At 45.3% G+C, this 12,016-nt stretch overlaps 1 protein-coding gene across 2 annotated transcripts in view; it reads right to left on the bottom strand.

The window, feature by feature from the left end:
- cep128 (centrosomal protein 128) overlaps positions 1–12,016 on the bottom strand; it is a 428,165-nt gene that overhangs the window by 54,709 nt on the left and 361,440 nt on the right. For both annotated transcript variants that reach the window (XM_086002651.1, XM_086002652.1), the window contains exon 19: positions 149–172. In XM_086002651.1, the coding sequence (XP_085858777.1) occupies positions 149–172 (24 nt within the window). The remainder of the gene's footprint in view (positions 1–148; positions 173–12,016) is intronic.

Raw genomic sequence — 12,016 nt, 5'->3', positions numbered from 1 at the left:
ATTTGGAGTGGTACTATGAGTAGTCTTAAATTGCTTGGCTGACCCTATCGAGCATTACTGCACATGAAACAGTCAATCCTAAACACGCACACACACACGCGCGCTATTTATGTACACACACAAAAACCTGCCACGAAGAATTACTCACAGTTTCCAAGTCCGCAATCCGATCCTGTGTAAAATAAAACAAAAATGCAAATCAGCCAACAAGCTCTTAAATAAATGTCAGGCATCAACACTTGTCCATCAGCTGTACCTTTACAACTCAAATTAAAACTAAACACACTGGAAATAGGCAGCAGATCAGTCAGTACAAGAGAAAAGGCAAGTTCATGTTTCAGATGTACAGCGAGTTGTTGTGAGCCAGAATGCACTGCGTGAAAGGGTGGTGGAAGCAGATTCAAAACTAACTTGCAAAAAGGGAATTTAGATTTTTGCATGAAAAGGAAAAGTTTAAAGGGCTATGGGGAAAGAACAGAAGGGGTGGGACTAATTGGATAGCTCTTTCAAAGAGCTGGCATGATGGGCCATATGACCTCCTTCTGTGCTGTATGAATCTGATTCTATGTAGCCCTTCAGCAGAACTGGGAACTGGAAAACGAGAGAGCTCCTTAAAAAAAAGACTTGAAAAAGAAAGCCTTGCATTTCTACAGCGCCTTTCATAACCACTGGACGTCCCAAAGTGCTTTACAGCCAATGAAGTACTTTTTGAAGTGTAATCACTGTTGTAATGTAGGAAACACGGCAGCCGATTTGCGCACAGCAAGCTCCCACAAACAGCAGTGTGGTAATGACCAGATAATCTGTTTTAGTGATGTTGATTGAGGGATAAATATTGGCCCCAGGACACCGGGGAGAACTCCCCTGCTCTTCTTCGAAATAGTGCCATGAGATCTTTTACATCCACCTGAGAGAGCAGGCGGGGCCTCGGTTTAACGTATCACCTGAAAGATGGCATCTTCAGCAGTGCAGCATAGATTTTTGTGCTCAAGTCTCTGGAGTGGGTCTTGAACCCACAACCTTCTGACTCCGAGGTGAGGGTGCTACCAACTGAGCCACTGGCTGACAACAACAAAAAGTTGTATTTATATAGCGCCTTTAATGTTGTAAAATATCCCAAGGCGCTGCACAGGAGCGTTATCTAACAAAATATGACACCGAGCCACATAGGGAGATATTACAGCAGACGACCAAAAGCTTGGTCAAAGACGTAGGTTTTAAGGAGCGTCTTTAAAAAGGAAAGAGGTAGAGAGGTTTAGGAAGGGAATTTCAGAGCTTAGGGCCTTGGGAGCTGAAGGCACGACCGCCAATGGTGGAGCGATTGAAATGGGGATGCTCAAGCGGCCAGAATTAGAGGAGCGCAGATATCTCGGAGAGTTGTGGGGCTGGAGGAGGTTACAGAGCTAGGGAGAGGCGAAGCCCTGGAGGGATTTGAAAACAAGGATGAACAAAAGAAAGGAGGGCTGGGGAGTAAAAATTGGAAGCAGTCAGCATTCCCGCTACTGTACTTGGCTTTTACTTGCTGTTCTCTCCCACCCCCCACCACCTTGAAGTGGCTCTGTGGCCTTCCAGGTTCCTGTTCTAACAAAAGGTCCACATCTAGGCTTGTTGACTCTGGTTGAACATATTCCTGGAAGTTTCATCACATGACCTCCCACCTCCAACTGCCCCACCCAGTTAAAATAGCCTTTTTAAAGAAAGACAGACTTACATTTACATAGCACTTTTTTTTTCCATGACCACTGGACGTCCCAAAGCGCTTTACAGCCAATGAAGTACCTTTGGAAATGTAGTCATTGTTGTAATGTAGGAAACGCGGCAGCCAATTTGCGCACAGCAAGCTCCCACAAACAGCAATGAGATAAATGGCCAAATAATCTGTTTTTAGTAATGTTGATTGAGGGATAATTATTGGCCAGGGCACCGGGGTTAACGCCCCTGCTCTTCTTCGAAATAGTGCCATGGGATCTTTTACATCCACCCGAGGGGGCAGACGGGGCCTCGGTTTAACGTCTCATCTAAAAGATGGCAGCTCTGACAGTGCAGCGCTTCCTCAGCACTGCACTGGGAGTGTCAGCCTAGACTTTTGTGCTCAAGTCTCTGAAGTGGGACTTTTCTCCCCATCGCCAATATGTTTTATAACCAATCAATGAAAGTGTTCAAAGAAAATGAAAAAAGCGCACAATTATTTTTAATGCCCCTATGATTTTTTCTCCTGGATTGCTGTCAGCAGTATCCTGGAGATAATGCTTTAATTCCTGGACAATTCTGGAGGGTTGGTAGCCCTATCGATACCCAAATCTGTCTTTACTCTTTACAGAAGCTGATGGACCTGCTGTGTACGTCCAGCAGTTTCTGTTTCGATTTCAGATTTTCAGCATTCATTGTGTTTTTCCTCTTTACAGCTCACTCCTGAGTTACAAGTCTTCTCTATAAATAGAATCATCTCTGTTTTTCACAGTTTATCACTGTTCGCTTTAATATAGTTGAAGCGCTGAATTAGCATGAGCGTGAAATTCTAATATGTGAAAACAAATGTCAGGACAGAGCCTATTAGAAAGTACTGTCACATACACCAGGCTCTATATTTTCATCACTGCTTCATCCTGTATAGCAGAACACATCATTTTTTCCCCCTACTTATTATTATATATTTCCTCCCTTCAAAAACAAAATAAACAGCAGGACTTTCAATCATGAGCTGAATCGATGCAGTCCAAGAGGGGCACTACTTAACGCAGTGGGCTGAGAAAAAACTAACACTTATTTTGAAGTGTGGGTTTCTAGCAACGAGAGAGAGGGCGAGAGCGCGAGAGAGGGGAGAGAGCGAGAAGGAGAGCAAGAGAGTGAGAGGACCCAACTTACAGGCAAACATCGAATGGCCACTTGGATAAAGAAGCAGGAGGGCGGCTGGTGTTTGTGGAACAGTACCCAGGCAATAATCAGCACCTTTAAGGAACGGAGGTGGGCAAGTATACTTTCCCTTTAAACAAGTCGATAAGATGACACAAATGAAGTTAATATGGATCACCAGCACTGCCAGCGGAGGGCCCGCAGCTAGTCGTCAAGTTCTAGAACTTGCCCACATGAAAGATTGTAATATTAAAATCTTTTTGGCTTGTGACCAAGGACATCAGGGAGGAGGAGTGTGAAATATTAGATGAAATAAACAGTGAAAGAAGAAGTATTAAGGGGTTTAGCATCTTTGAAAGTGGATAAATCCCCATGCCCGGATGAAATGTACCCCAGACTGTTAAGAGAAGTAAGGGAAGAAATAGCAGAGACTCTGACCACCATTTTCCAATCCTCTCTGGCTACAGGTGTGGTGCCGGAGGACTGGAGGACCGCTAATGTGGTACCCTTGTTTAAAAAGGGAGAAAGGGATAGACCAAGTAATTACAGGCCAGTCAGCCTAACCTCGGTGGTCGGAAAATTATTGGAAAAAATTCTGAGGACAAGATAAATCTTCATTTAGAAAGACATGGATTAATCAGGAACAGTCAGCGTGGATTTATTAAGGGAAGGTTGTGTCTGACTAACTTGATTGAATTTTTTGAGGAGTTAACAAGTAGGGTCGATGAGGGTAGTGTGTTTGATGTAGTCTATATGGATTTTAGCAAGGATTTTGATAAGGTCCCGCATGGCAGACTGGTCACGGAAGTAAAAGTCCATGGGATCCAAGGCAAAGTGGCAAGTTGGATCCAAAATTGGCTCAGAGGCAGGAAACAAAGGGTAATGGTCGAAGGGTGTTTTTGTGACTGGAAGGCTGTTTCCAGTGGGGTTCCGCAGGGCTCAGTACTGGGTCCTTTGCTTTTTGTGGTATATGTCAATGATTTGGACTTGGATGTAGGAAGTATGATTAAGATGTTTGCAGATGATACAAAAATTGGCCGTGTGGTTGATAATGAAGAACAAAGCTGTTGACTGCAGGAAGATATCAATGGATTGGTCAGGTGGGCAGAACAGTGACAAATGGAATTCAATCCGGAGAAGAGTGAGGTAATGCATTTGGGTAGGGCTATCAAGGCAAGGGAATACACAATAAATGGTAGGACACTGAGAAGTGCAGAGGATCAGAGGGACCTTGGAGTGCATGTCCACAGATCCATGAAGATAGGAGGACAGGTAGATAAGAACATAAGAAATAAGAGCAGGAGTAGGCCATACGGCCCCTCAAGCCTGCTCCGCCATTCAATAAGATCATGGCTGATCATTGACATCAATTCCACTTTCCCGCCCGATCTCCATATCCCTTGATTCCCCTAGAGTCCAAAATCTATCTATCTGAGCCTTGAATATACTCAAAGACTCAGCATTCACAGCCCTCTGGGGCAGAGAATTCCAAAGATTCACAACCCTCTGAGTGAAGAAATTCCTCCTCATCTCAGTCTTAAATGTCTTACCTCTTATCCTGAGACTATGCCCTCTAGTTCTACAAACTCCAGCCAGGGGAAACAACCTTTCAGCATCTACCCTGTCAATCCCCTTCAGAATCTTGTATGTTTCAATGAGATCACCTCTCATTCTTCTAAACTCCAGAGAGTATAGGCCCATTCTACACAATCTCTCCTCATAGGACAGCCCCCTCATCCCAGGAATCAATCTAGTGAACCTTCGTTGCACCGCCTCCAAGGCAAGTATATCCTTCCTTAGATAAGTGTATTGATTTCTTTGTGGGTTCAATGACGAGACATTTATGAAAGAGAATGACTTTTAATCTAAAGCTTGTTCAACTCTTTTATACAGCTTTTACAGGAGACACGATGCTTGTGATGCATCTAGAACGAAACTGAAACCAAACTCAAACTGCTTGTCTCTCACATGACCTCTGCTGGTCAGGCATAAGTAATCAATACATGCAAACATGCTGGTAAGACATGATAATCAAACAGGCAAATAACATCACTATTTGCTGATATCATTGCAATAAGGAGACCAAAACTGTGCACAGTACTCCAGGTGTGGTCTCGCCAAGGCCCTGTACAATTGTAGCAAGACTTCCTTACTCTTATACTCCAACACCCTTGCAATAAAGGCCAATATGCCATTTGCCTTCCTTATTGCTTGCTGTACCTGCATGCTAGCTTTCTGTGTTTCTTGCATGAGGACACCCAAATCTCTCTGAACACCAACATTTGAAAGTTTCTCACCATTTAAAAAATATTCTGTTTTTCTATTCTTCCTACCAAAGTGAATAACCTCACATTTCCCTACATTACACTCCATCTGCCACCTTACTGCCCACTCACTTAGATAAGGCGGTTAAGAAGGCAAACGGGATACTTGCCTTTATTAGCCAAGGCATAGAATATACGAGCAGGGAGGTTATGCTCGAACTGTATAAAACACTAGTTAGACCACAGCTAGAATACTGCGTGCAGTTCTGGTCACCACATTACAGGAAGGATGTGATTGCACTAGAGAGGGCGCAGAGGAGATTTACGAGGATGTTGCCAGGACTGGGGAATTTTAGCCAGGAGGAAAGATTGGATAGGGTGGGGTTGTTTTCATTGGAACAGAGGAGGCTGAGGGGAGACCTAATTGAGGTGTATAAAATTATGAGGGGCCTAAATAGAGTGGATAGGAAGGACTTATTTCCCTTAGCAGAGGGGTCGATAACCAGGGGGCACAGATTTAAAGTAATTGGTTGGGGGTTTAAGAGGGGATTTGAGGAGAAATTTTTTCACAGAGGGTGGTGGGGGGGTCTGGAACTCACTGCCTGAAAGGGTGGTAGAGGCAGAAACCCTCCTCACATTTAAAAAGTACTTGGATATGCACCTGAAGTGCCGTAACCTACAGGGCCACGGACCAAGAGCTGGAAAGTGGGATTAGGGTGGATAGCTCTTTGTCGGCCGGCACGGACAAGATGGGCCCGAATGGCCTCCTTCTGTGCTGTAAATTTCTATGATTCTATGATATGACATGAAGGAGTAAATTTAATTAATTTTAATTTGATTTTTTTTTTAAATCAGCATTGAGAGAAAAATGATGCACGGTGCTGCTGGCAATGTTTTATAACAGTTCAAAATACTCCCACTACCCTGTTGCCTTGTTCAAAAATAAAAAAGCATGTATAGTTCTTTTGCTAACTTAACATCTGAAAGTATCTTATTGCAAGTTGAACCCTGGAAGGTCAATTTGCAGAAAAAGAAATATGTTCTTCAAAATAGAGTTGCAAGCATTTTGAAAGTAAACTTTCAGCACACCATGCATTGCGGAATAACAACAGAAAATGCTGGAAATACTCAGCAGGCCAGGCAGTATCCGTGGAGAGAGAAATAGAGTCAACGTTTCAGGTTGAAACCCTTCATCAGAACATTGTGATACTGATTGGTACAGACGAGGAAGGTTTCCAGATCCAATGGCGTGTTTGGATTCAGTTAGTTAATCTCAGATGGGGCGATGCTTCGGGATATTACAATTGACCTCAGTGCCTAGACTGGGGGGTGGGGGTGGGAGTGGGGGAAAGAGTTGGCATTAACTCCCATACATGATTGCCACTCAGTGGAAAGTGTATACCCTCTGGGCTTTGGACAAGAACACGACTGGGCTTAGCTGCGGTGCCTCGGGTTGCCAACCCTGCAGGATTTTAAGTATAATCTCCAGGGCACCGCTGTGAGCAAACACAGGAGAAAATTCAGAGCAATTTAAAAAAATTGTGTTTTTTTCCCCCATTTTCTTTCAACACTTTTGTTGATTAGTTATAAAAAAAAATTATTGGAGATGGCAGGGGGAGGGCTGATTGAGTAGGCGGGGGTGGGGCAGGGGGGAGGCTGATTGAGTAGGCAGGGGGTGGGGCGGGGGTGAGGTTGATTGAGTAGGCAGGGGGTGGGGCTTGGGAAGGCTGATTGAGTAGGCGGGGGGGTGGGGAAGGCTGATTGAGTAGGCGGGGGGTGGGGCGGGGAGGAGGCTGATTGAGTAGGCAGGGGGAGGGGCGGGGAGAAGGCTGATTGAGTAGGCGGGGAGTGGGGCGGGGGGAGGCTGATTGAGTAGGCAGGGGGTGGGGCTGAGTAGGCGGGGGTGGGGCGGGGGGAGGCTGATTGAGTAGGCGGGGGGTGGGGCGGGGGGGAAGGCTGATTGAGTAGGCGGGGGGTGGGGCGGGGGGAGGCTGATTGAGTAGGCGGGGGGTGGAGCGGGGGGGGGGGAGGCTGATTGAGTCGGCGGGGGGTGGGGCGGGGGGAGTTTGATTTGAGTAGGCGGGGGTTGGGGCGGGGGGAGGCTGATTGAGTAGGCGGGGGGTGGAGCGGGGGGGGGGGGGGAGGCTGATTGAGTAGGCAGGGGGCGGGGCAGTTGGTAGCTGGAGGTCTTTCGATGAAACTTCCAGGAATGTGTCCAGGCAGAGTTGGCAACCCTAGTGGTGGCCCCGGCACTACTCAAATACCTTAGCAATGCACACTGTCTCGGCTTATACAGAAATAGCCCCTTGGGCAAGGTAATGCCGTACCGCCGGCACCCCTGGGGTTCTAGTGTACCAGAAGAGGGGCCGGGGGCGCGGGGAGAAGAGATAAAGAAAAGGCTTCACGTTGCAAGTGGCTGCACTGGTTCACGGATTGTCTGAACACCCAGAAAAAACCTGCCTGGGGAGGAAATCATTGGAATTCGCCATTTTTACAGATAGCTCGGTGGAGATTGCCTCAACTTTGATCAGATTTTTCTCAGTGTATCTTTGCTTTCGGTGCCACGACAAGAAAAAAAGGACTTCCTATTTTACAAAATGTCTTTTTGAAGAACGAAACCAAACCGCACCCCTCCCTTTCCATGGCACTGTATAGCATCATAGAAGTTTACGGCACAGAAGGAGGCCATTCGGCCCATTGTGTCTGCGCCAACTGAAAAAGAGCTATCCAGCCTATGTTGCTGCTTCTGTGCATAGCACCAATCTGCCACCCCGCACATTTTTCTATAATAATTAAATATATGTATTATACATGATGGCGGGATTGAAATTATTTTAGAAGTGAGCCCTGCTAGCAGGTTGCTTACAGAACAGCACCAGAACTAAACACGGCATAAGGCAAAAGATTAACATTGCACTTTCTGCTGCCCGTATCCTAATAACTCGCATAAGAACATAAGAAATAGGAGGAGTAGGCCATACGGCCCTTCGAGCCTGCTCCGCCATTCAATAAGATCATGGTTGATCTTCTACCTCAACTCCACTTTCCCGCTCGATCCCAAATCTCTTCACTCCCTTAGAATTCAAAAATCTATCGATCTCAGCCTTGAATATACTCAACGACTGAGCATCCACAGCCCTTTGGGGTGGAGCATTCCAAAGATTCACAACCCTCTGAGTGAAGAAATTTCTCATCTCGGTCTTAAATGACTGATCCCTTATCCTGAGACCATGCCACCTAGTTCTGGACTCTCCAGCAAGGAGAAACAACCTCTCATCATCTACCCTGTCAACCCCCCTCAGAATCTTATAGGTTTCAATGAGATCACCTCTCATTCTTCTAAACTCGAGAGTGTACAGGCCCAATCTACTCGATCCCTCCTCCTAGGACAAACCCCTCATCTTAGGAATCAATCTAGTTGACCTTTGTTGCACCACTTCTAAGGCACATATATCTTTCCTCAGATAAGGAGACAAAACTGTGCACAGTACTCCAGGTGTGGTCTCACCAAGGCCCTGTACAATTGTAGCAAGACTTCCTTACTCTTGTACTCCAACCCCCTTGCAATAAAGGCCAACCTGCCATTTGTCTTCCTAATTGCTTGCTGTACCTGCAGGCTAATTCTCGGTTTCCTGTACCTGCGGGCTAATTCTCGGTTTGCTGTACCTGCGGGCTAATTCTCGGTTTCCTGTACCTGCGGGCTAATTCTCGGTTTGCTGTACCTGCGGGCTAATTCTCGGTTTCCTGTACCTGCGGGCTAATTCTCGGCTTGCTGTACCTGCGGGCTAATTCTCGGCTTGCTGTACCTGCGGGCTAATTCTCGGTTTGCTGTACCTGCGGGCTAATTCTCGGTTTGCTGTACCTGCGGGCTAATTCTCGGTTTGCTGTACGAGGACACCTAAACACCAACATTCAATAGTTTCTCACCAGTTAAAAAAATATTCTGTTTTCTTATTCTTCCTACCAAAGTGAATAACCTCACATTTCCCCACATTATATTACATATGTCACCTTATTGCCCACTCACTTAACCTGTCTATATCCCTTTGCAGGCTCTTTGTGTCCTCCTCACAGCTTACTTTCACACCTAGCTTTGTATCGTCAGCAAACTTAGATCAAAGGACTGAGTGCAATGTATCCAAGTCAATAATATAGACTGTAAATAGCTGAGGCTCAAGCACTGATCCTTGCGACACCCTACTAGCTACAGCCTGCCAACCTGAAAATGACCAGTTCAGCCCTACTCTCTGATTTCTGTCCGTTATCTAATCCTCTATCCATGCTAATATATTACCTCCAACCCCATGAGCCCTTATTAACCTTTTTACAGTAGATATACTGTAGGACAGAGTATAAATCAAGAAATAATGAGGGCTTGTAAGAAAGGTACTGCAATAATCATGGGCGATTTTAATCATCATATAGATTGGACAAATCAAATTGGCAAGGGTAGCCTTGAGGACGAGTTCATAGAGTGTATTCGGAATGGTTTCCTACAGCAATACGTTGAGGAACCAACCAGGGAGCAAGCTATTTTAGATCTGGTAATATGTAATGAGACAGGATTAATTAATGATCTCATAGTAAAGGATCCCCTAGGAAAGAGTGATCATAGCATGGTAGAATTTCAAATTCAGTTTGAGGGTGAGAAACCGGAGTCTGAAACTAGTGTCTTAAACTTAAATAAAGGCAATTACAAGGGTATGAGAACAGAGTTGGCTAAAGTGGACTGGGAAAATAGATTAAAAAGACGGTAGATCAGCAGTGGCAGGCATTTAAGGAGATGTTTCATAAATCTCAGCAAAGGTATATTCCAGTGAGAAAGAAAGGCTCTACGAGAAGGATGCACCATGCATGGCTAACTAAGGAAGTTAAGGATGGTATCAAATTGAAAGAAAAGGCATACAATGTTGTGAAGATTAGTGGTAGGCCAGAGAATTGGGAAATTTTTAGAAACCAGCAAAGGATGACTAAAAAAATTATAAAGAGGGAAAACAGTATGAGAGTAAGCTAGCAAATAATATAAAAACAGACAGTAAGAGCTTCTTCAGGTATATAAAAAGGAAGAGAGTAGCTTAAGTAAATGTTGGTCTCTTAGAGGATGAGGCTGGGGAATTAATAATGGAAAATAGAGAAATGGCAGAGACTCTAAACAATTATTCTGGATCGGTCTTCACGGTAGAAGACACTAAAAACATCCCAATAATAATAGATAATCAAGGGGCTATAGGGAGGGAGGAACTTAAAACAATCTCTATCACTAGAGAAAAAGTACTAGGCAAACTAATGGGGCTAAAGGCCGACAAGTCCCCTGGACCTGATGGCCTGCATCCCCGGGTCTTAAAAGAAGTGGCTGCAAAGATAGTGGATGCGTTGGTTGTAATCTACCAAAATTCCCTGGACTCTGGAGAGGTCCCAGCAGATTGGAAAACCGCAAATGTAACGCCACTATTCAAGAAAGGAGGGAAACAGAAAGCAGGAAACTGTAGGCCATTTAGCCTAACATCTGTCATTGGGAAAATGCTGGAATCCATTATTAAGGAGGTAATAGCAGGACATTTAGAAAATCATAAGACAATCAAGTAGAGTCAACATGGTTTTATGAAAGGGAAATCGTGTTTGACAAATTTGCTAGAGTTCTTTGAGGATGCAACAAACAAGGTGGATAAAGGGGAACCAGTGGATGTGGTGTATTTGGATTTCCAGAAGGTATTTGATAAGGTGCCACATAAAAGGTTACTGCACAAGATAAGAGCGCACGGGGTTGGGGGTAATATTTTGGCATGGATAGGGGATTGGCTAACTAACAGAAAACAGAGAGTCGGGATAAATGAGTCACTTTCAGGTTGGCAAACTGTAACTAGTGGGGTGCCACAGACATCAGTGCCGGGGCCTCAACTATTTACAATCTATATCAACGACTTGGATGAATGGACCTAGTGTACTGTAGCCAAATTTGTTGATGATACAAAGATAGGTGGGTTAACAAGTTGAGAGGAGGACACAAAGGGCTGAATTTTGTCAGCCCCGAGGAGGTGGGACTGACGGTAAAGTTGCAGAAAGTGGGGACGGATGGCAAACCCGCTCCCATCCCGCCTCCGTGCCCTTTTGCCAGGAGGCAGGAAGATGTCCTGCTTCAGGTCCCGTCTCCTTGAGGCAGGAAAGGGATTAAATCCTTTAAACTGCCTGTTAACAGGTAGTTAACAGGCAGAAAAAATTTAGTCCCATTTTACCTTTTCAGGTGAAGGCTTCCAGACCTCGGAGACCCCCGCCGGGTTGGAGGAGTCGAGTAGGAGGTCTGCGGGGGTCGAAGGGGCCTGAAAGGGAGATGTAGAGGTGAGTGATGGGTGCAAGTGTGGAGTGGTAAGTATGTGAGGTGCATGTTAAGTGTTAGAAAATGTTCACTTACCTTTGTTTCTGCCTACAGCCTTCAGCCGGGGTGGCTCCAGAGTCCCGACATCTTCCTTGTAGATTTCACAGACTGGCTGTTGGATCCTCCGAACCAACAGTCATCTGTTTTCTACAAAGTTGAAAGGATTGATGAGTCCTGAACACAAGGACTCATCAAACTACAGGAAACTTTGGTTTATCCGGAGGTTATATGTCTGGAATACTCGATCTAATGGCAAAAATCAGGAGCCGTTTTCTATAAGTTTTTTTAGTTCTCGTTGCTTGTTTTTTTCCCCAGTCAGGCACTGCAAGGTCTGTAGCTATAGCAACAGCTTCAGCCGACTGTTTTGAAGCTGTTGCTAAGCAACAGGGTTTGTTGATTCACACGGAGCTTTTCAGTTCCGTATGTTTCAACATTAACGCTGGTATGTCCGGCACTTTTGATGGTACGGCACCAGCTCGGTCCCGTCAGTGCCGGATATCAGAAAGTTTCCTGTACACAGAATGTC

This window comes from Somniosus microcephalus, chromosome 12, assembly GCF_052327205.1.
Source record: "Somniosus microcephalus isolate GS21.2 chromosome 12, FLI_Smic_1.0, whole genome shotgun sequence".
NCBI lineage: Eukaryota > Metazoa > Chordata > Chondrichthyes > Squaliformes > Somniosidae > Somniosus > Somniosus microcephalus.
The sequence above is the reverse complement of the archived record's forward strand: the minus strand, read 5'-3'. Positions and strand labels throughout refer to the sequence as shown.